At 51.2% G+C, this 25,502-nt stretch overlaps 1 protein-coding gene across 2 annotated transcripts in view; it reads left to right on the forward strand.

The window, feature by feature from the left end:
* The window catches only part of PPP2R5D (protein phosphatase 2 regulatory subunit B'delta), a 502,545-nt gene that overhangs the window by 305,174 nt on the left and 171,869 nt on the right, over nucleotides 1–25,502 (forward strand). For both annotated transcript variants that reach the window (XM_085610117.1, XM_085610118.1), the window contains exon 9: nucleotides 7,969–8,077. In XM_085610117.1, coding sequence (XP_085466243.1) covers nucleotides 7,969–8,077 — 109 coding nt within the window. The remainder of the gene's footprint in view (nucleotides 1–7,968; nucleotides 8,078–25,502) is intronic.

Raw genomic sequence — 25,502 nt, forward strand, 5'->3', positions numbered from 1 at the left:
CCTCCCCTCAGCCCCGTGGGTGACCTCAATGCTCAACAGTAGTGGGGAGTGATCGGAAATACCCCGGGCCAGATGTCTTACTTCTCTAATCATCACAGCTTGGGCCGCCGGCATAAGGACATAATCAAGTCTCGACAAACTCCCATGAGCTCCGGAGTGGAAAGTGTATTGCGCCTGCCCCGGGTACATTAGTCTCCAGCAGTCTATCAGTCTGAGGGTATCTATAAACTCACTCAGCCAGGCCTGTGCCCCCGGGAGATCCCTGGGAGGGTGACGATCCGCCCCGCCAGATACGACAGAGTTAAAATCGCCCCCCACCACCAGAACCCCCCCCCCCCCCCCCCCCCGGGAGTCCCAGGACCATTCGCCCCAAATCAGCGAAGGTTACGGTCTGCAATCCTGGTGGGACATAAACAGTAACGAGCGAGATGGTTCTGCCCTCCCATCGGCCTACAAGTGCAGCATACCGCCCTCTATCATCATGGATCACATCGTCCACCTCCAACGGGAGAGAGGCTCTATTCAAGATGCCCACCCCACGTGAGCCAGAAGTGAAACCAGAGTGCACAACGAGACGATACCCCCTCCTATTCATGGCATGGCAAGAATTCCAAATTAGATGCGTTTCCTGTAGAAAGACAATATCCTATCTATCCCCCAAGCCATTCACATTCCACGAGAGTACTCTCAATCCCCTACCCCCCATCCCATCCCCGCGCACAACTGATCCCCCCTCCCCCTCCCCCCCCCCCGAGAACACGATCCCGACCACCAGTCGTATGGCGTGACGTTGCCTTGTAGAACATTCAAACATTCCCCAACTCCCCCCCCCCCCCCTCCCCACCAACCTTCCCGTTACAACTCCCCCCCCCCCCCCCCACCCTGCACCCCTGCGTGAGCCCATGTAGCCCCCCCAACTTGCAGTGTGCCTGTCGCCCTAACATTAACTACGCTACAAAAAGAAAACCCAGAGGAGGAAAGAGCCTCACTGAGCACCCCACAACCCCCGGTCATTGAAGGATAAGGCGCTGAATAGAAACACCAAACCAAAATATGGAAGTGTCATCACAATAGTCAGTCACCGGGAACCAAAATTCTACTCCTGTCCAGCCGAGCCCACTCCGTTCCCTTCGATCTGTCCCTCTTGACGTCGTTGCTGAGGCAGGGTATCCAGCCAATCTCCAACCTCCTCCGGCCGATCAAAGAAGTGTGTCCGGTCCTCAAACTCAACACGCAACCTGGCCGGAAAGAGCATCGCATATTTCAGGTCCATGTCTCTCAGTCGCCGTTTGACACCCATGAACTCCTGTCGCTGCTTTTGGACCAATTGTGTGAAGTCCGGGTAGTAACTTATGAGTGTTCTCGAACTTCGTCGGCCCACTCACCCTCGAGGCCTGCAGTATAGCATCCCTGTCCCTGAAATGAAAAATTCTGGCGATGATGGGCCGTGGGGGAGCGCCCGGTTTGGGCTTACCACCCGGAACTCTATGGGCCCGCTCAATCGCAAAGAATTTACTCAAGCCTTTGGGTGCGAGATGGTTGATCACAAGGTCTTCCATGAAGAGGTCAGCCGCAGGGACCTCCGATTTCTCCGGCACCCCGATTATGCGCACATTATTCCGCCGAGCCCTACTTTCAAAATCCTCCAGTCGACGGACAGACAAAGCAGTGGACATCCGCAGATTACGGACCTCGGCTTGCAGGTCAGACACGTCCGTTACCAGACTCGACGTCGTCAGACCCAAGGATTTGACCTTTTCATTCGTTTGTGAAAGGTCCGCTCTGACTAGTTTAACGTCGATCAAAACTGTGTCCAATTTATGGGCCAATGTATCGAATCGCTGGCCGACCGCCGCTTTCATCTCATCGATGGCACCCATGACGTCCTGCAATGTTAACTCCGTTGACGATCCCGGGCCATCCTTGGGTCTCTCCGGTGACTTATGCGGGTCACCAGGGGAACCTCTCGACTGGGTATAGCGGTCCATGTTGTTAGCTTGGGTATGAGCTCCCCGCCTAGTCGTCTTGGATTTTTGCTTATCTCCGTCCAATCTAGCTGCCATTGTCTGATGGTCGCCAAGGGTGTCTGCCACCAACATGATGAGCGATCCCCGGAGAACCAATCTAGGGAGCCTCGGCGATCCCAAAAGGTAGTCCCGGCTAGCGTCCAAGAGCAGGCAGGATACCCACTCGTCCCACTATAAATGTGTGCTGACAATCCAAGGCCCCTCAGTTTCAGCGAGGAGACCCGAAAGTGAAAGTAGGGGGTGCGCACCGGCCCAAGTCCTGCATGCCGTTGTTCACTTTCTGCCCGGGCACCATGCCAACTCGAGTCCGGGGCAAGGTCCGGAGTAGGCCGCCAACTTGGAATCGATACTATTCCGGTTCCCGATGTCCGATTTGAATTTGGACAGCAGGTATCACCTCCACGTGGGTTCGCCCGTAGAAGCCCGTCGATAGAATCAGGATAAATTCAGGATAGACGTGGGAAGTTGTGGAGGCCCTCGGGAGCCCTGTGCCTACGCGGCCATCTTGGTTGCGTGCTAGGCTCCTCCCACCATGCCGCCTTCTTTCACTGGAAAATCACCGACATCCATAACCGCTTCAGACCCCGGACGACCCCTGCTGACTGCACCGAACCCACCGCACCCCTCCGCCCACCACACCCTGACGGCCTGGGCCAACGTGAGGACACAATCAAGACCATGAGAACAATCCACTCAGGATCCCCGTCCGACCCTCTCCCGCACCACATCTTCAACAAAGCCAGCAATTCCATCGCACCTCACCTGCACAAAATAATCAACCTCTCCTTCGAGACCGCCACTTTCCCTGAGAACTGGAAGCTCGCAGAGATCAACGCCCTACTGAAGAAACCCAAGGCGGATCCGAGTGACCTCAAGAACTTCCGACCCATCTCCCTGCTTCCGTTCCCAGCAAAGGTCATCGAGAAGATAGTAAACGCCCAGCTCACCCGTCACCTCGAAGACAACAACATCCTGGACCCGTCCCAATCAGGATTCCGCAGCAACCACAGCACCGAGACCGCCCTAATCTCTGCCACAGACGACATCAGGATCCTACTGGACAACGGCGAGACAGCGGCCCTCATCCTCCTGGACCTCTCCGCCGCCTTCGACACAGTCTGCCACCGCACACTATGCACGCGCCTCCATGTCGCAGGGATCAGAGACAAGGCCCTGGACTGGACCACCTCCTTCCTCTCTGGCAGAACTCAGAGTCCGCCTCCCCCCGTTTCGATCCGAGGCCTCCGAGATCATCTGTGGTGGCTCTCAAGGATCTTCCCTCAGCCCAATGCTATTCAATGTCTACATGGCACCACAAGCACGCATCGCCCGACAGCACGACCTCAACATAATCTCCTACGCCGACGACACTCAGCTGATCCTCTCCCTCACCAAGGACCCCCTCACCGCCAAATCCAACCTCCGCCAGGGAATGAAGGCCGTTGCAGACTGGATGGAGGACAGCCGCCTCAAACAGAACACAGACAAGACGAAGATCCTCATCCTCTGGTCCAACCCCTCCGCATGGGACGACTCTTGATGGCCCACGTCACTGGGGTCCCCCCCGGCCCCCACCGACCACGCACGCAACCTGGGAGTCATCCTCGACTCGAAACTTTCCATGTCCAAACAAGTCAACGCAGTCTCCTCCACCTGTTTCAACACCCTCCGCAAGATCTACAGATGGATCCCGACAAACACGAGGAAAACAGTCACCCAGGCCCTAGTCAGTAGCAGACTCGACTACGGAAACGCCCTCTACGCCGGAGCCTCATTCAAGCTCATCAACAGATTCCATAACGCCTCTGCACGCCTGAACCTCGACGTCCCACGCCGCGACCACATCACCCCCCACCTGAGAAACCTGCTCTGGCTCCCCGTCGACAAAAGAATCTCCTTCAAGCTCCTGATCCACGCACACTAAGCACTCCACAAAACCAGCCCAGCCTATCTCAACAGTCGACTCTCCTTCTACGTACCCAACAGGAAACTCCGCTCCGCTGACCACGCCCTAGCCACGGTCCCACGCATCCAAACCGAAGACCTGCTGACCTTCAGGAGACAACTCAAGACCTGGCTCTTCGACCAATAGCAGCAGCAATGCCTTGAGACCCTCACAGGTGGAGGAAGAGCGGTTCCCAGGCCAGGTGGTCAGGGCACTTGATCGCTCCTCCCCGCAGCAGCCTCCATTAAGTAGGGGGGGGCGGGAAGCGGCGATCAGGAGGTGGGTGGGGTCTGATGGTGGCAAAGAGCGAGACGAAAAAGGAACAATCACAAGGGACAAGCACTGTAACAGACAAAGGAACAGCAAACACAAGGGGCAAGCACTGGGACTAAAATAAAAAAAAAAAGAGGCAAGCAGGTAAGGGAGCGGGTCGAGAGAATGGTCTCGAATCCTGCTCTCCTAGTTCAGCGGCAGTGAAGGCTGGGCGGTGCTGCGTGGAGGGAGAGCGGTTCCCAGGCCTGGAGGTCAGATACCTTACTCCACCAGTCGTGTCGGCAGCTCTCTAAACCCTCAATAAAGGAACACATACGGCTATTGTTGCATACACGAGGAGTCCTGGGCAAATGTTTCTTTACCACGTCGGTGGTAAAACAATTCCTTGAAGGAGCAAGTAAGCACAGTAAAGGGGCCATGCATCAAACTAAGGCTTGGAATACATTGATCCGGCCCCTTTAAGAAAATAAATTGAAAGGGTTGCCTTTGGAATAAATTGAAATTAGGAATTTGAAGGCAATATCATTAAAATAAAGACCAGACAAGGAAATTTGGACAATTATTTGAGGGCAAAAAATAAGAAAAATAATTGCCATAGGAGTTGGCACTGTTACTTAAACATGAGAATTTTCATAACAAACCTTCTCTAATGCTATATACTGTAAGAACTAAATGTCTACAAGTTCTTCACAAATACTGGATCGAGAGAGTAGTATGATTTTGCAAACGCATCTCTGTAGATGTCGGCGTAATGGCAATAGGACTTGGGCTTAGTCGACCCATTCTTCCGTAGTGTTTAGACCCTTTTCAGTGGGATTCGAGCATTGAATCCACTTGCCTATTCATCTCTGTAGATTGGCTCGAAGGTTTCTTCCTCTTTGCGGTTTACTCGCTACATTGATGACTTAACGTTTCCAATCCCATTTCTAGAAAGTGTGTAACAGGGGGTGATATTTTTAACCTAGAATATATTGCAACTACACCAGGAGGTTTGCCCTCGGTGCCAGTTGGTGCCCTAAGGATCCCTCGGTGGATCTGGCGAGACCAAAATCTTCCTTGGCGCCCGCTCCAGTGCAGACACTGCCAGCGCCCCTAGGCGGCGCCATCAACATAGTCATACCCGACTTTGACCTGCACCAACTGAGGACAGCCTCCCCAAAGCAGAGCCAGTGCCTGATTTAATGGATAAGTTTGGAGAGGGAGACGTTTGGGAAGGGCCTCTGGACCTTTTGTGGAGAAGAACAAGTTCAGGAGGACAACTGGTATGAGGATCTGGGTGAGGCCAGTGGGTTAAACACCTCACCTTACACTGACCTGGATTCCCCTCCTGTTGTGGCTGTCGAGGAAGGACCCTCTTTTGCTATTGTGGCGTGCAGGTCGGCTCAGGTCCTGGACCTTAACCTGTCCTGAGTGGCACTAAAAGCTAAGATTTTGACGGAAGTGCTTCAGCATGGGGTTCCCCCTTAAAACCTTTACTCCCATTTAATAAAACCCTTGTGGACGTCCTACTTGGGGCCTTGCCCAAGCCCTGCACAGGAGCTACTGTTAATAGGACAATTGCCCACCTCCACCCTGAAGATCCCAGTTTCCTTATCCAGCACCCCACCCCAAAGAGCTTGGTGGTCCAAGCCTCCTCATCCCACGTTCACCCTGGCACGTTCCCTGTCACTTGACCGGATAGGGAATCAAGGAGGTGGAACACCCTCGGTAAGAGAATGTTCTCTTCCACCTGCTGAGCAGTGCAGCCAGTGAATACCTTGTGCCTATTGGGCTGTTATTCCCATAATCTTTGGGATTCGTTGCACTAGATGGTGCCTATGGTCCCGGGGGAGGCCCGGACCATACTGTCTCAGGTGGCTGCCTATAAGAGAAATCCAGAAAAGTTCTCCATTAAATGTGGACTTGACATGACCGACTCGCTAGGCAGAGCGACTGAACATCTGTTTTTTCAGAGGATGTCCAGGTTTCCCTCATGGACATGCCATTTGGGGGCTCTCGCCTATTTGGAGACCAGGTGCATTCACTGCTTGTGCTCTTCGAGGATAGTACAGCTTTGGCCAGGTCCTTGTGGTTGTCTATGGCCCCTTGTCTACCTAAATCCACCTTCCTTCGCTTTCATGACTACATAAAGGGTCTCTGCCCGCGCCCATACCATCCAACATTGCCAACAAGTTTCACAGCCTTATCGTGGTTGAGGGCATGGGTCCCAGCGACTACGTGGGGCAGCCAGCCTGCGGTCAGGTTAAGTCCATCCCCCTCCCCCAGGGCCACTGCCTCCAAGCCCCTTTAGTCCACCCTCAGACTATCATGGGCACCCAGTGGGAGGCAGGATACGCCATCACGTCTCCCACTGGCGGTCAGTAAAATCATACCATTGGGTACTACAGGTCGTCCAAAGGGGCTAGTTTCTCCCTGTTTTGACACCCCCTCTGCCCACTTATGACCGTCTGACAGAGGACCATCTCTTTGCTATTCCTGCTACTTTCTGGTGCCCCTGGAGGACAGAGGACTCTGTCGTATCTTAGATCTACACCTCCTCAACCTCCTCTTGAAGGACAAATTAAAAATGTTCAAGCTTTACTAAGTGTTGCCTGCCCTAGATACAGGAGACTGGATGACAGCGTTGGACTTGCAGGACGCTTATTTCCACATTCCCGTCCTGCAGACCCACAGACGCTATCTGCGGTTCATGGTGGGACATGAGCACTTTCTGTTCGCTGTGCCTGTTTCTCCCAAGCCTACTTAACTTATAGATCTCCCCACTGGCCAAACTGATACTCTTCTTTAGACTATAGGCCATGTCGTACGCGGATGACACACAAATAATTGTGTCGATCACTAAAGACATGGAGGTCATTGTGGATAACTTCAACAACTGCATGAAGGCAGCGGCCATTGGACTGTCTGGACCTTAATGGAGACAAGACAGAGGTCTTGATCTTTGGGAGCCAACCAGCCGTATAGAACAACTCCTGGCCAAAATGCTGGGCACACCTCTCCCCCCACCCCTCTCACACACACACACACACACACACCGCCCACCCACTGACTGTACAGTTGTGACCTGCTTCTGGATCATTAGGACGCTCTTATCAGGGCTGACTACTAGCGCCTTGACTCCTTTAGGCATTTGTGTGCTCCTATAAATATACCTCATTTCAACTGGAGAAAACGTCTATAGAAATGCCTTTGACCAACATAACAAAAGTGCATCCCTCGGCCCTGGTAGAATCAGGAGTCTAAGAGCATTTTTTGGTTTCTTGAATCCGTGAAAAAAACAATTTGGGGATCATTCCAATCATATAAAATGGTTGGTAGGACATTGTGGTTGATTTTCATGAAATGTACATGTGAGGAAATCTGCTTTTGTATTTTGAATGCCTGGCAGGTGAACAGCACAAGGACCCCTCGTTCCTGGGGTAACAGCGCTCTTTAAAAATAGAACTCAACAGTCATGATGCTTAAGTGTCTTGCCTTCAGCCACTCCTGTTTTCTCTACATTTCTATTTCATCTGTCGTTCTCACTTTTACACAGAGACTTCTTGGTTTATGTTGATGTATTTTTCTTAGCCTGCCTCTTTCGTTTCCTGATACATTTAAGTTGGCTCTGCACTTTCCACCCTCTCTCCTTCCCATCGTGTCAGCCCGTATCTTCCTATTTGCAGATGTTGGCCTTGCCTTTTCATTCTCTCGAGTGTAACTCAGAATCTTTTCTCCCTCCAGTATTATCAATGGTTTTGCGTTGCCTCTGAAGGAAGAGCACAAGATGTTCCTCATTCGGGTTTTGTTGCCATTGCACAAGGTGAAATCGCTCAGCGTTTACCACCCGCAGGTACGTATTTTCCTCCAAGTGATCGTGGTGGCCAAGGGAAGGCAACAGCGCTTGTGCGAGGCTAGTGTCTTAAATCACCCTTTCATGTTTTCTGTTAACCATTTGGTTCCTGTCAATGCAAATTGGCACTGCTTCCATTTTGTGTACTAGCCTGTTTTCTTACAATTTATGTTTCTACGTTCTTATGTTTATTATATTGTGGAAATTAGAGAAAAATTAGTCTTATTTCTTTTTTTTCTTCATGTTTGTAAATTTTGTTTCTGAATTCGTCTATACAGCAACTGTACCCTTCCCACTTAGGGCGTCCACTTTATAAACGTTCAAATCCCAATATCGTGAGGTAGCTCAAGGCAAGTAACAGATGCTACGTTTTGAAGCTGGTCGGGTGTTGAAGGCCGCAGGTGTTTGCTTACATGTGAGACTGTGGAGAACGCTGTTAGAAATGATGCCCATCAAAGGGTTGCCCCGGGTTTGGTGCTCACCTTTAGACTTGCCATGTTAGTTTAACTTGAGTTACAAATCTATAGCTAATCTGAGCTTTCCATTGTGGGCAGTCTTTCATTGTCATAAATATGAATTATCGTCACCGTGTTCCAGGCCATGTTAAGGCAGGGGGAGAATGCTGTCACGTGGCAGGTTGTGTTGAATTGCCATGTGACCATGACAGTGGTATTTTGAGTTTCTTCTCATGTGTCTGTACATATTTAACAATGGGTCCCCAAATCCTATTTATTTTGTGATTTTTAGACCGTGCGAACATGGCCAGGAGGCCTCCGAGCGCTTTGCAAGAGTACGGTTAACAATTAACGCAGGAGTACATTAGAGATGACACCTAGGAAGAATTGAGGGTAGATAATCCAGAGTAAGTGGGGGGGTAAGATCTACACGACTACATTCCCAAAACGAAGTACATTAGAGATGCAACCCAGACAGAAGTAGAAGCGGATAATCTGGATTAGAACATTAGAATGTTGAGCGCTCCATTGAAGACAACGGAGCAGCAGCGTCCGATATGAACTGGTACAGGCCCGCTGCACTCAACATTTCAAAGTTCTAATAAATAGCCTCTACCTTTTCCTTTCCCCTGCCTTTCAAAACACATGGAGTAAGCAGAGGAAAGCGAAAGGCATGGGCTGTGCACCAGAACTTTCTCCCTCCCTCCTCCCTAGCCCAGAGTCGCTTGAGCATCGGAAGGAGGGAGGGAGAATGCTGCTCAGCTCCTGGGTCTCCCTGGCTTGAATCCGCTACAAAAAGTCCAGCCAAGCCGGAGAGAACCAAGAATTGGCTTCAGCCCCTTTTCACAGCTCTTGCTGTGACAGTTCAAAAGCTGTCAGTCGTGGCCTTGTGGGTGGTTATTAGCTCTCGAACCTCTACAGCAACAGCTGTGAACAAAGGTCTCCCAGAACCCAAGGGGATTTGAACCCCCTCGGACTCCGCAGCACCTTATAGCCCCCCGCAGCTGGGCTATACCGGCCATTAATGGCTTGCTCCCTTGTTAAAGACCCTCTCCTTCGCCTCGGACCTTTAACGCTGGAGCTGGCCTTTAATGGACTGTATAACCTGCTACGGCAAGCTGTAAAGCTTTATTTAAACTGTGGCATGTTGGGAGCTCCATTGAAGACCATGTGTTGTAGTGACGAGAGCAATATCTCTAAATACTATCAGGTTCCAAGTAGCTGTTTATTGGAGTGCCTACACAACAGGCTACATCTCTAGCCGAATAGAATCTTCAGACTGCCTCAAACCATAATACAGAACAACCAATAGAAACGCTTGGAATACTGTACTATAAAATTCCATGCTCCCGGGAACTTGCAATACTAAACAACTAAGTGTACTTTACTACCCAATGGAGTAGCTCCGGTCTTATAATGGCTGATAAAAGCCTGGAGTTTCCACATTCAAATGTTTTTCTGTTTCTCCATTTTTCAATTTGGAATATTCTTCCCTTAGTGGATGGAATGTTCTAATAGCCTTACAGCCCCTTTGCCTCGGTCTGTACCTGTTGGTAAAGGCCTTCACCCATGTTATAGTCCCTAGTCACAACTTAGATTCAGGGCCTTTAACAACTAATCGCGTCCTCAGCAGCAAACTATAAGGCTATAGTAAATGGGAGAGGAGATGTACTCGGGTACAGTCCCAAACAGTCACCACAAAAATACATTAGCAATACAACCTGTAGGAAAGTGCTCCTTTTTGACAATGTCACTCGCATTTTTTGTCTGATATTCAATGCAATTTTGACTGGAAGTGCCCTGGGTTCCTGCTTACCAGGTCCCCAAATGCCAGATGTCTTTCCCTAAAATGTACAATTGTTTACCCAATTGGCAAAACCTTTAGAACTCCCTGTAAGTTCCTCGTAGATGGTGCCCTTGGTACCCAGGGTAAGGAGGCTAAAGAGGGTCCCTAAGGCTGCAGCATAAGTTATGCCACCCTGCGAGACCCCCTCACCAAGCTCATGCAAATTACCATTGCAGACTGCATGTCTTGGTGCAGACAAAGTGAAAACACAACATAGCATACAGCTTGTGTGCCATGTCAGCAGACACTGCATGCAGAATAGATAAGTCACCCCTACAGCTGGGCTTGCAGCCCTAAGGCAGGGTGCACTATACCCCATGTGTGGACATATCTGCATGAGGAGATATGCCCCTGTGTTGGTCAGTTCAGTTACTGCCAGTACAAGAGACCAGGGAAGCCATTTTAAGCACATTTACTGGGTACTGGTGAAAACGAGTTCCACAGCTACGTGATGGCTTCACGGAAACCAGAGATGTTTGGCAGGAAACATCTTGTATAAATAAGCCAACACTGATTCCAGTGATGGATTTATTAATGCATGCACCCAGAGGGCGCCTTAGATGTACCCCCTGACAACTTATCAACTACTACTGTGCTGGGTGACTGGTCCTGACCAGCCTGCCACCAGAGACTAGTTTCTGACCCCAACAGTGAGGACCTAATCTCTCAGGAGGTGGGAACAAAACCTGTTCGGCAAAGGGTGTTTAAACCCCCTCCAACAGGATGACCTGTAAATTAGTATTCCAGGACAGAGGGCTTCAAAGAGTCTGCCGCCTTTGGTTTGCAAATCTCCCTTATAGGGATGCCACCACCCCTGACCAGGGCCCATTCCACACCTGGACAGGTGGGAAAATTAGTAGTCAGAGAGGCGTGTTCACCCTCCGGCTAGTTCCACCCCTAAGGTGTGGGCTACCTGATGTGGATATGAAATTTAAGTGTCTGCCATAGTTATGGCAGAATTTGGAACTCCGAGACAGGATTTTGCCCACTTCCCACAGGAAGTGGTCATATAGGGGGCATTGGGACCCCAAGGGTAAGTAGCCCATTAGCTAGTACTCACAAACGCTCCTAAATCTACTATTTAGTGGAGCCCCCGGCACCAATACAGATCCACCTCCCACAACTTGTTACACCTTCTTGGTCCTTTTCCACACTGAGCCACACCTGAGTGCTTCAGCGGTCTTTCTTGATGCTACTAAAGTGTTCGAGGCATGTGGGCTGCTGAATTCATATCTGTGCATAGATCGCCGCCTAGTGTTGGGTCCTGATGTTTGCACGTTGTTGTCCTGGAAGAGTCTTCGAAGTATCACGAGATAGGTGACTCCTCCCCTGGACCACAGTGCGCATGGGCATCCTCTCCATCCTTAGATTGTTTTTTTCCGCCATTGGGTTCGGATGTGCGTATCTTAGCTCAAGTTAGGAAAATTTAGTTTAAGGCCAAAAGGCCTTTAGTTTTCGTCGGTACTGTTCCCGCTCGGTATCGACTGCTTTCTTACTTAATTTAGAAACTTCTTCCAGTTTTTCGGATCCGTTTAATCCGAACATCGACCTTACATCAACGATGGAATCGAGGACCCCATTCAAACGGTGTCCTGTATGCCACGCCAAATACCCACACATCGACGTCCACCCGGTATGCAACAAATGTCTCTCGCCGGATCACGACGAATCGAAATGTATGGCCTGTGCCCGATTCCGATCCAAGAAGACTCTCCGGAATCAACGGGCAGCGAGATTAGAAGCGCAGCAATCGGCACCTGCCCCGGCCAACATCTTCAGCGACAAGGATGTTGAGAGCGTGGAAGAAGTAAACTCCAGCCCCGCTTCCGAACACGATTCCCGATCGGAAGACGCCGATGAAGCGCTTTTTCACAGGGAAGAAGCCGTCGACGAGGTAGGAGACTACGATGAGGCCTTTGGGGCTGAAGAAGATGGCTCTGGTGAAGAGCCAGGCCTACCCGTCGAAACGGAGGCCATCAAAGTGCGTCACTCTACGGCTCCGGTCAAGGGATCGCCTCCGGGCCTTACCCGAGATCAATCCAAAAGTTCTTCGGCCCCGCCTTCGGGCCCGGCCTAGAACATCCAGCACGAGCCATTATTACCAAAAAACCGAAACCGAAACCAATCGTCGCACCAGTTCCACCGAAACCAAAAGTGAAACTGGCAGTGGTCGGCTCGAAGCCCTCGAAGACCTCCACTCCTTCGACGCCAACACAGGCCATCGGCTCCGAACGCACTAAGAGGGATTTTGGCGCCGAACTCGCTGCAGCAGATATCGGTACCGACCCGAAAAGGAAGGCCATCGGTCCCACGAAGGCGCCTCGGCCCCCGGCACCGAAGCAGTCGACCCCGGCGACCAAAGTCAAAATGGCCGCTCCATCTGCGTCCACTTCGAAAACAGCGACACGCGTCAAGTCATCGGCTCCGACGACCGCTGATGCCTCTCCTCGGATCGATGACCCTGTGGCTCCAAAGCAGTCGACGCCTACCTCTACGGAACCAATCGGCACCAATGAACTTTCGGCGTTCTCGGTGCGGCAAGTCGCAGCGTCGTTACAACGCATCAGGGAACGGGCAACCCTCCGGTCCACGTCGGGACCCGACCCGAACAAGGCTCCAAAGGCACCCTCGGCACCAACCAACATCACTTTTGGTTTGCCACCATCCACGGCGCCGAAAATGTTCGAGATCCGAACACGTGTCCCCCAGACAATGTCCCCATCTACTGGACACTCTCCTACTGAGCCTCCAGAGTCACAATTCATCTACGCCGATACTGGCAGACTCATGCTCCGAAAACGGAAGGTCACACCAGAGCAGGCCTTGGACTCCTACAGAATACCTCTGAAGCAGAAACTGCCAGCAGAGTCGGAACCGGTTCTGTACGAACGCTTGCACACCTCCTATCAGGATCCCCAGTCCTTTTCTCCTGCGCCCTCCGACACAGACGCAATGGAGGATTACATAGGTGATGATACCACCTACCCAAGGGATATCGATCCTGAGCAGCAGGACCCTGATCAAGCTTGGGATGACCCTACAGACCAGGGTGCCGCAACAGATACCCAGGATACGCAGCTTTACGGCGCGAAAACATCTCCCACAGAGGACACTGCTGCCTTCAATGCCCTCATAGAACGTGCTGCAGCCAATCATGGAGTACAACTCCACTCTGACACAGTTGAGGACGACTTCTTAGTGGACACTTTCGCCTCCTACGAGAGGACTGTCAAAACTTTGCCCATGTTGAAAGGTGTTCTCAAACCTGCAAAGGACATTTTCAAGGAAACAACCAGGGCACGGGTGCTAAACCCCAGGATTGAAAAAAAATACAAACCTGTCCCCGGGGACCCTATGTACATTAGAGGTCAGTTACCTCTGGACTCTATGGTGGTTGCTAACGCTCGCAAACGGGCGCACTCGCAAACAACTGGTGATGCTCCTCCCCAGACAAGGAGTCCAAGGTGCTGGAGACCTCAGGCAAGAGAATTGCAGCTCAAGCAGCAAACATCTGGCGCATTGCCAATACACAGGCCCTCCTGGCTCGCTACGATCGTTCACACTACGACACACTAGAGTCACTACTCCAATATCTGCCAGACGAATACAAAGAGGCAGCGGAGCTCCTCATCAGAGAGGACAAATCCTTACCAACGCATCCTTTAAGTGCGCACTAGATGCTGCCGACACAGCTGCAAGGGCAATTAACACCAGCGTCATGTTACAACGACACGCTTGGTTAAGAATCTCCGGATTCAAACCAGAGATTCAAAACAACATCCTGAATCAGCCAGTCAACCCTGACTACTTATTCAGCCCAGAAGTTGACACCACCTTTGAAAAGATAAAGGAGGACACTGACACTGCGAAGTCAATGGGGGCTCTGCAAACGCAAACATTTCGTAGTGGCTCCTTTCGTCGCCCCGGGAATAGGGGAGCAGCTAGATGCCAGGGGTCACAGCAGCAATACACTAAAGGGGGCACACAAAGTACCTACGATAAAACCAACAGAGGTGGATATCGTGGCTCCAGCACAGTTAGGGGCGTCCATGGCTTTCCTGGGAAACATTCCTTTACAGGAAATATGTACAGCAGCCACATGGTCCACTATACATACATTTACCAAACACTACTGTGTAGATGTACACTCAAAACAGCAGGCAGCTGTAGGACAGGCTGTTCTCAAAACCCTTTTTCAGACTGCTGCAGCTGGCACTGGTAGCCGCCGCTAATAGGAGGTACTGCTATGTATTCTATGCACAGATATGAATTCAGCAGCCCACATGCCTCGAACTGAATATGCTACTTACCAGTATGCATCTGTTCTTGGCATGTAGGGCTGCTGACATTCATATCGCCCACCCTCCTCCCCAGCGCCTGTAGCAGCTGCAGCTCTCAGAATTACTGTATAGCATGGTCATCACTTACTGTATCTACTCCATCACTGCCACAATGGCGAAAAACAATATAAGGATGGAGAGGATGCCCATGCGCACTGTGGTCCAGGGGAGGAGTCACCTATCTCGTGATACTTCGAAGACTCTTCCAGGACAACAACGTGCAAACATCCGGACCCAACACTAGGCGGCGATCTATGCACAGATATGAATGTCAGCAGCCCTACATGCCAAGAACAGATGCATACTGGTAAGTAGCATATTCAATTTGATTCATTGAAATGACCTTCTAACCGGTCTCCTGCTCATACAACCAATATTAACATTTCTAGCATTTCGTGCAAAACTGCAGCTACATCCTTCCTAATTTTTCCTATGCAGACTTCTCAAACCACCCTCAACTCACGTCCTGCATTCCTTTCCATCCACCTCCTGCGTGACCTGTGCCATGCGCTTTCACTCTAACATGCTTATTCTCCGTTCATATATCTCAATTTCAATGCTCCCATTTCAACTTCACCAGAAACCCTATCGACCACTTTCTAACATCTTGCCTCCATACAGTGCTACCCCCTGTTTCTGCGTCCCACCTCTGTAGAGTTTATAATTAAATCTTTGCTCATCCCTTCTCGCTTTCTCCCTGTTATGCTTACACCTCACTATCTCACCTGTGCCTCCAGTTCTGAGAAATCACTTCCGATGAACACTTCTAGCCACATATTCCTCACCTTTAGAACACTCTGAGGTGCCAGACTGGATCACATAGGTGGTGACATCTGACTCCATAATGCCCGAGTATGTACCAGCTCGCTCCCCTCGAGTTGCGCTATGGGACTATGTGAGACATGGTCCGCCAGCGGGCTGCAGATTGGCGGTACTCCTGCTTTTGCTTGCAAAGCTCCATGTGTGCTAGGGAAGACGTAGGGCTCTATGCGCTGCAGTTTAGCTTGGGGACGCAGTGTACTGTCAGCACCTTCTAGGAGCTTATGCCAATGTTGCCCACTCCTAAGATATTCGGTCTCCTTTGGAGGCTTACCTTGCTGCTTCCCGGACGCCTGGTGGCATGGGAGACTCAGACGATGACTGCCTTCTTTGAGTTTGCTAAACGGAATGGTTCACCCGTGTGGGGTGACATGTTGACGTTGCCCACAGTGTACCTGACCGACGTCCGAGAATTTGCCATATGCGCTACCATGACAGTAATTTCTCCGGCACTGACCTCGCAGTCCGTCCCTTCGCTCCCCTCTTTTCCCTCTTTCCCCTGTTAATATTTTAGTTTAAATGTATGATTCAGAACAGCACAACTTCTTTGCTTCAATGATAAATGCAATCGTCTGTCTTGCTCTCAGTAAAATAACTGTTTGTCCTTGTATGTGATGTTTAAAAATCAATAAACAGAATTTTTTTTAAAATAAGGTCCCCTTAATCGCACTCCTAGTGACTGTAATGCACCCCTGACCCTGGCCGCCCCAGCGCTGCCGAGGTGATGTGTTGGTGCTGCCTTGGACCTTGCCACATACTCGCCTGAAGTCCTAAAGATTGCTGTAAGAAAGTGGCTCGGTATATACTGTACCAAAGTATGGTTCAGAGTGCACAGTCAACAGTCCCCAGAGGTTTGGAAGAGGCTAAAGTTAGATATGACCTTACTCTCTAAAGTGGTAGCTTGGTCGAGCAGTAAGGCAGTATCAGAGGACAGTGTAAAGCATGTGTTGTACACTCTGTCAGCAAATGGTCTCACACACTCAAGAACGGTACTCTAGGCCAATGGCTTTGTATAAAAATATATAGTTTTATTTTAGAACCAAAAATAGGTATCAAAATACTTTCTCAGAATGAAAGGCTGTAGTTGTATACTTTCAATAAGCAATAGAATTTTAAATGAAATAGTTACAGTTGTTACAATAGGCAACACAATTATAACATTGAGCTCAATGGGAGTTTTTAAGTAAATGCAATTCAGTTACTTTGTGTATGATTTTCTTACTCCGGGTTGGATCCTGGATTCAACCCTGGTGCATTTCCTGTAAACATTTTGAAAGAAATCGTTTTTGTTACAAAGGCGATTTTTAAGGAATATATTTATGTTTCAAAAATCGACACTTGGAAAGAATTTCTAGCAAAAACCAGGCAATGTTTTCCTATGGAGGAAAATCAAGTTATCATTAAGTACGGTTGTAATTACTTTTCAGGTTCAGTGCTGGGCACCAAGATCCAGCACTGGGATCTCTCCTGATAACAGGTGAGTAATTTCGTTTTCGTTGATCGGCTGATTTTTAGTGAATATTTTAAAGTTTCAAAACTCTACACTTGAAAGAATTTCCAAGTGAAAACCAGTCAATGTTACCCTATGGAGAAAAAGTGAGTTATCGTCTTTCAGGTAAGTACTCGACTGGCAGAGTTAAGGTTCTGGTCAGAGACTCGGGGGTCTCCCAGGGTCAGGTAGGTACAGTTGGTACACCCTCAGCGGCACAGGGGCAGCCGGGTGCAGAGAGAGTTAGGCCCAATGTTAGCCTATGGCGGGCAGGGGGCCTTTGGTTGGTGGCTGCTAGCAGGCAGGCCACGCGGCTGTGGGAGCTGGACTCCTGGTCACTCACTCAGGGCAGGTGGGGAAGAAAAATGGGATAGAAGTTGCACTTCCAGGGGCACTGGGGCGGCTGGGTGCAGGGTGCTTTTGAGCCTTCGAGCGCTCAATGTATTGCAGTGGAGAAGTTACCAGATGAACAAAGGCTGCAAGCTCGGGGACGGAGATTCTTCAGGTGCGACCACCATTTTGAGAGGTAAGTTGGGAAGCTGTAGGTTAGGTTGGCACCCAGGAGTTGGGCACAGGGGGTCACAGGGCGCCGGGTACAGGGGTGCCTTTTGGCGTCTGGAAATCTTACCGTCTGCTGGTCGCGGTTGTAGGGGTCCCTGATTCTGAGGCTGCAGGCATCGTCTCGAGCTTCGAGGAGGGTCCTTGGGTGCTGGGATCTTGGTCAGAGTCGCCGGGGGGACATCCTCGGGGTCTTTGTTCACTTGGGCACAGGCCGGGCTTGGCGGTTGCAGAGTGTGCAGGAGTAGTGGTTCCTGGCTGGCACCAGGGGTTTGTTACTTGCTTTGAGCAGAACCACGGCTCGTGGGAGTCCCAGTTTTTTAGATTCACAAGGCAGTCAGGTCCTCCGGTTTTCGAGGTTGCTGACCACTGGAGACGCCGGGGTTTAGCAGGAGCAGGTTCGAGGGTCGACAGGCTTGTAGGGCTGGGGCCAAGTCAGTTGGTGTCTTCCTCTTGTTAGCAGCTGCACGGCAGTTCTTCTTTCTTCTTGTTGTTCTTGCTTGTTTCAGATTCGGGATCTGAGGAAGGAAGGTTCAGGGTGCCCGTAAATACTAAATTTAGGGGTGTTACAGGTAGGTAGAGGTCAGGGACCAATGGGTCCCTTCCCTGGGGTGGGTACACCCCCTAGCCTGCCACTCCCAGTGGGAGGGGGGCAGGAGCCTAGTCCTGATTGGGTAGGGCTCCCCATCCTCAAGATGGCGAGAGTGCTTCACCTCGCCTCCCCCACCTGAGCGGTGGGGTTGGCACACCCCCTTTCCTCACTTGGGGTTTCCTGCCAGTCTTCCCGCCAGAGTGGGGGCTAGAACCGGTGGGGACCAGTTGCTGAGTACAGCAAGTGGTCTGGGGAGGCTCACAAAGTTGGCAAGCCTTTGAAGCTTCCCCTGCCCATCCTGGGGGAGGAGACCTAGCACCTCGCCCAAGACGTGCATTGTTGCAGGCCTAGGAGAGCGGATGGCTCTCTACCCAAGGGTCCAGCAACATGTCTGCTGGGTGGCAGCCTCTCAAGCAGGACGTGGATTGCGGGTTAGTTTCAGGGGGCAACTCCAAGTTGCCCTCTGTCGTGCATTTTACATTAAATCCCACACTGGCATCAGTGTGGGTTTAATGAGCTGAGAAGTTTGATACCAAACTTCTTAGTCTTCAGTGTAGCCATCATGGTGCTGTGGAGTTCGTAATGTCGACCTCCCACCACCATATACTCTTAATGGCAACACTGCACTTTTAGGGCCCAGGAATGGACCTGGGCACTGTAGGGGTACAGGGCTCATGCACATGTACCCTCATCACTGGCATAGGGCACCCAGCTCGAGGGGCAGTGGTTTGTGGGCATGGCACAGAGATGTGTGCCATGTCGTCTTGGTGTTTTGTTCTGCACCCAGACACTCAGCCTGCAAGGGCAGTGTGTGTGTGTCAGGGTACAGGGCCTCCAAGGATGGCACACTAAGTGCTGCAGCCCTTAGGGGTCTTCTCTGGTCACAGTGGCCTGGATACCTATGGTACCATTTACCAGGGGCCGACCTGTGGCCAGAGATGCCAATAAGGTTTAGGCTTAAATACAGATTTTAGGGAAGGAACACAGGCCCTGGGGTCCTGATTGGAAGGGCCCCAGAGCACATCAATTCAAAGAGCATCAGTAGTCTGGCAACAAAAAAAAAGAAAGGGGGGGTTACTGCAGCAGAAACCCACTTTTTCACAATTGGTCCCATATGTCACTGAAGTGACTGCTGTATATTTCTTTCCTTTGTAGGATAACATTACTGCTTCTAAACATTGCATCATGTCGTTTTTTTAAGCTTACACATATTTCAATTTTGAAACCTACTTACCTGATCTTGTTGATCTTGATGCCAACTATATAGAGATAGCTGTTATTTTTATAAATTGGTGTGGATCTCCATATTGTCGTGTGCATCATTGATTGACTATAGTGTGTATTTGCAAATGTCTAACACTCCTCTCTGATCAGCCTAAGGCTGCTCGACCACATTAACCCCTAGAAGAGCACTTTGGAATTGCTAGAACAAGACCATGTCCACTTGTGAGTGATACCTGGACTCTTTTTGGTATATTGTATAAAGAGCCCGCTGCCTACAAATCCAAGAGAGAATTGAGAGCAGATACTCCTGGTTAGAATATTGGAATGTAGGGAGCTCCATCAAAGGCAATGAAGTGGCTCTTGGCTTATAATGGCTGAAATGAGTCTGCAGTAAGCCTGGCGGAGTTCCTCGTGACCCAAAAACTCCACTAAGCTATGTGGAGTTCAGCGAGCGGCGGAGTGGTTACCTCGCACCGTTCACACTGATTTTTAGTGCAGGGTGTTTGTCCAGTGCTGTAAAATCAGCATGAACGGCATATAGGACAGTGCAAGAGGGAGCTACGGCTTTCTGCTCCTCGAGTAGAAGTTCTACTCGAGCAGCAGCTTCCGCAACGCGAACGGAAGGTTTCTCACCACGAGCAGTAGCGACCAGCCTCGACCGCCCTTGTTGAGAAATCTCGCAGGTAAGTGGTCTAGCATTGGAATGTCTGCACTCGCCAACTTAACGTTGAACTGTGCATGCTCTGTGGAGTGCGAAAAACTCAGCCAATGGAGCAGAGTTCACCGCCCAGGCTTAGTCTGGAGCGCCCACATTCGAATGTTAGTTTTTCCTGTTTCTCCTTTGTAATTTAGAACGTTATACTCTTAGTGGGTGGAATGTTCTAATAGCCTTGTAGCTCTTCTGCTTCAGTCTGTACCTGCTGTTAAATGCGCTCGCCCTCGTTATAGGCCCTCAATCTTGGGTTCAGGGCCTTTAACAACCGGTTTAGCCCCCGGCAGCAGACCGCTCGGGAGCACACTCAGTCACTTCTCTCTGAATTAACTGAATAGAACAGATGATTCAAAGCAAGACCCAGAGGCTAACATTATGCAACATCCTTTGCTGCCACTAACTCCAGCAGCTCCTTTAAAGAATATAGAACTTAGAATTCTGACTTAATAAAACCTCAGACCCCCAAAACTCGGACTTCTTTTTTGCTGCTGCTCTTGCAGTTACGTACTATGTGAAGTGTGAGTTGTAAGGATAACAGGGTTCGAGGCATGTGGGCTGCTGAATTCATATCTGTGCATAGATCGCCGCCTAGTGTTGGGTCCGGATGTTTGCACGTTGTTGTCCTGGAAGAGTCTTCGAAGTATCCTTGGATAGGTGACTCCTCCCCTGGACTACAGTGCGCATGGGCATCCTCTCCATCCTCAGATTGTTTTTTTCCGCCATTGGGTTCGGATGTGCTATCTTAGCTCAAGTTAGGAAAATATTTGGTCGAGGCCAAAAGGCCTTTAGTTCGCGTCGGTACTGTTTATCGATCGGGTTTCGATAGCATTTTGTTAGTTTACTAACTTTCAGCACCGACTTCTTTCGCATTTGCCTGTCCATCGACTACTTCGACGATGGAATCCAGGATGCCATTCAAAAGGTGTCCGGTATGCAATGCGAAGTACCCACACATCGACGTCCATCCGGTGTGCAACAAATGCCTTTCGCCGGACCACGACGAATCGACATGCATGGCCTGTGCCCGGTTCCGTTCCAAGAAGACTCTAAGGAACCGAAGAGCGGCGAGACTCGAGGCGCGGCACGCGGCACCGGCCCCAACAGACATCTTCGACGAGGCCGACGTCGAAGAATTAGAAGTCATACCCTCCAGTCCCGTTTCCGAACACGACCCCGGATCGGACGAGGGCGATGAGTCACTCTTCCACAGAGGTGAAGACGACACCGAGGTAGGAGACGACGAGGAGGCCTTAGGGGCCGAAGAGAGTAGCTCCAATGATGAACAAGGCCTACCTGTTCAAACCGAAGAAACACCAGCGCCACAGCCTTTGGCTCCGGTCGAGGGATCGCCTTCGGGCCTTACCCGAGACCCATCCCGTAGTTCTTCGGCCCCGCCCTCGGGCCCGGCCTCGGACGTTCAGCAGCAGCCATTGCTGCATAAGCCAGCTGGTTTCCCTACCACAAAACCGAAACCGAAAGCTGCTCCGGTTCATACGAAACCGAAACTGAAAGTAGCGCTAGTGGGATCGAGGCCTTCCACGCCTTCGACGCCAGCGCAACGCGTCGGCACCGACCGCACCAAGAGGGACTTCGGTGCCGAACTGGAATCGGGCGACATCGGAGTCGATAAGGCCATCGGCACCGAGAAACCTACTCGGCTACCGACGCCAACAACACCGAGGGCAATACCGCCCGCTTCGCCTCGCGTCGCTCCCTCGACGACGCAGATGCCTCACCTATCGAGGACGTCGACGGTGGTCGCCACACCTCGACTCGAGGACCCGCCGGCACCGAAAAAATCCACGCCGGGCTCTACGAACCTGCCCGGTGCCAAAGCCTCAAAGACGCCCCAAGTGCGGCCTGCTGCGACGCAAAGCAACAAAACCAAGGCGGCCCTCAAAGACCCGTCGGGTTCCGGCCCGATCGGAGCTCCAGCAACCTCTACGGGGCCAGCCAACATTACCTTCGGCTTGCCTCCGTCAACAATCCCGAAGATGTTCCAACTCAGGACACGGGTTACCCAGACTCCGGTTCCACCGGACGAGACGTCTCCGTCACGGGTCATCGACGCCGACACTGGCAGGATGATTCTCCACGACCGAAGGATAACTTCGGAACCGCCATTGGACCCTTTCAGGATCCCACTAAAAAGGAAGCTGCCGGTGGAATCAGAACCTCTCCTTTATGAACCGTTCCATTCCTCCTACCAGGATCCACACCGGTTCTCCCCCACGCGCTCCGACACGGATGCATTGGAGGACTACATGGATGACCAAGCACCCTACCATGTAGACACGGACCCTGATGACCAGCAGGACCCTGATCAAACTTGGGGCGACCCTGCAGACCCCAGTGCACCTCTCGATACACAGGACCCACAACTCTATGGGGCAAAAACGTCTCCAACGGAGGATACTGCGGCGTTCAACGCTCTTATTGAACGTGCTGCGAATAACCATGGGGTACAGCTTCACTCAGATACCATCGAGGATGACTTTCTAATGGACACTTTTGCATCCTCAGAAAGACATGTAAAAACTCTGCCAATGCTTAAGGGGGTCCTCAAACCAGCTAAGGACATTTTCAAGGAACCCACCAGGGCACGAGTGATAAACCCCAGGATTGATAAAAAATACAGATCAGCACCTGGGGATCCTACTTACATCAAAGGACAATTACCACTCGACTCCATCGTCGTAGCGAATGCTCGCAAGAGGGCACACTCGCAAACGACAGGTGACGCTCCTCCCCCGGACAAAGAGTCCAAGGTGCTAGAGACCTCCGGCAAGCGAGTTGCCGCCCAGGCTGCCAACATATGGCGCATAGCCAACACTCAAGCGCTCCTCGCTCGCTACGATAGAGCGCACTATGACACATTGGAGCAACTACTCCAACATCTCCCTGACCAGTTCAAAGAAGGTGCAGAAATTCTTGTCAGAGAGGGGCAGCTACTCACAAATGCTTCCATCAAATGTGCACTAGATGCTGCAGACACTGCTGCCAGGGCCATAAACACAAGCGTCATGCTGCGACGACATGCCTGGCTACGAATCTCAGGATTCAAGCCTGAGGTACAAAATAACATACTGAACCAGCCCGTCAACCCCGACTATTTATTCGGCCCAGAGGTTGACACCACCCTCGAAAAGATAAAAAAGGACACGGACACTGCAAAGTCCATGGGCGCCCTCCAAACTCAGTCCTTTCGGAGCGGCTCCTTTCGTCGCCCCGGAAACAAGGGGGCAGGTAGAGGACAGGGGTCACAACAAACGTATAACAAAGGCAATACACAGACCACCTACAATAAAAACACCCGAGGTGGATATCGTGGCTCCAGTACAAAGGGCAGAGGACGTGGCTACGGCAACACCAGGTCCTCCCCCAAGAACAAGCAGTGACGCCCTCTCCCTTCCTCCATACCACATAACACCTGTCGGGGGAAGACTACAAAGGTTCCTGTCCACGTGGAACTCCATCACCACGGACAGGTGGGTCAAAGATATTATAAAATACGGTTACTGTCTGGAGTTAACCTCCACTCCACCCACAATACCACCAAGAAACCGTCCTATGTCCTCAGAGCACTTAACGCTCTTACAGCAAGAGGTGCAAAGTATGCTTCTAAAAGGCGCTATAGAGGTCGTCCCCACCCACGAGCAGGGTACAGGGGTGTACTCCCTCTACTTTTTAATTCCAAAGAAGGACGGGTCGCTCAGGCCTATATTAGACCTGAGACCCCTGAACCAGTACATTCTTTCGGAGCACTTTCACATGCTCACCCTACAGCAAGTCCTTCCGCTTCTCAAGCAGGGAGACTTCCTAGCCTCACTGGACCTCAAGGATGCGTACTTTCACATACCCATCCACCCCTCACACAAAAAATACCTCAGGTTCACTGTTCAGGGGCAGCACTATCAGTTCAAAGTCCTTCCCTTCGGCGTGACAACAGCGCCCAGGGTTTTCACGAAGTACCTAGCTACGGTGGCGGCACATTTACGGAGGCAGCATATACACGTCTACCCCTACCTAGACGACTGGCTCGTTCAAGCGAAGTCAGCCCAGCAATGTGCAAGCCACATGTCCCGCACCATTCACCTTCTTCACAGTCTGGGATTCTCACTAAATTACCCAAAGTCCCATCTCCAGCCCGCACACGTACAACAGTACCTAGGTGCGACTATAGACACTCTGGCGGCCACAGCTCAGCCAAATTTAGTGAGGATCAACAGCATACAACTGCTGATCTCCAAGTTCAAACCCTATCACTCGCTTCCAGCGCGAGTGTTTATGCAGTTGATAGGCATGATGGCCTCCTGCATCTTCATAGTCCCGCACGCGAGGTTACATATGCGCCCACTTCAGGAGTGCCTAGCACGTCAGTGGAATCAGGCTCAAGGACAGTTGAAAGACCTAGTGTTGGTGAGCGGTCGGGCATACAACTCTCTGCATTGGTGGAATCCACAAAACCTTTGCAAGGGCCGACCGTTCCAAGAGCCTGTTCCGCAAATAGTACTGACAGCGGACGCGTCTCTCCAGGGATGGGGAGCTCATGTACGCCACTACACAGTGCAGGGACTATGGACGACACAACAGAAGAAGATGCACATCAACCTTCTGGAACTGATGGCAATCTTCCTGGCCATGAAGGCATTCAAAGTACATCTGTGCAACAAAGTCGTGTTGATCCGGACGGACAACATGACTGCCATGTACTACATACAGAAGCAGGGAGGAACACACTCTCCACAGTTGTCTCATCTGGCTCAGAGCATGTGGAAGTGGGCCATTCAGAGGAACATGTTCCTCATGGCGGAACACCTCCCCGGCAAGAACAACCAGATGGCGGATCTGCTCAGCAGACACAGCCACCAGATGCACGAGTGGGAGTTACACCCATCAGTACTCCAACCGTACTTCCAGCAGTGGGGTCATCCAGAGATAGACCTATTCGCGACAAGCGAAAACGCAAAATGCCAAAGCTTCGCCGCCAGATTCCCACATCCGCAGTCGCAGGGCAATGCGATATGGATGAACTGGTCCGGCAGATTTGCGTACGCTTTTCACCCAGCGCCGCTGATACCGCTGGTGGCTCGCAAACTACGACAACACTCCCTGACACTCGTCCTAGTTGCTCCCACGTGGGCACGCCAGCCGTGGTACACCACCTTCCTCGAACTTTCCGTGGTGCCGCATCAAAGGCTGCGGATCAAACCCGCGCATTTGACGCAGAACCATGGAGAGGTTCAGCACCCAGATCCGCAACAGCTGAACCTGGCGATCTGGCTCCTGAAGTCCTAGAGTTTGGCTATCTCAACCTGCCACCTGACTGTATGGACATCATCAAGGAGGCCAGGAGACCCACTACCAGGGCTTGCTATGCAGCCAAATGG

This window comes from Triturus cristatus, chromosome 6 (genome assembly GCF_964204655.1).
Source record: "Triturus cristatus chromosome 6, aTriCri1.1, whole genome shotgun sequence".
In the NCBI taxonomy this organism is placed as follows: Eukaryota; Metazoa; Chordata; class Amphibia; order Caudata; family Salamandridae; genus Triturus; species Triturus cristatus.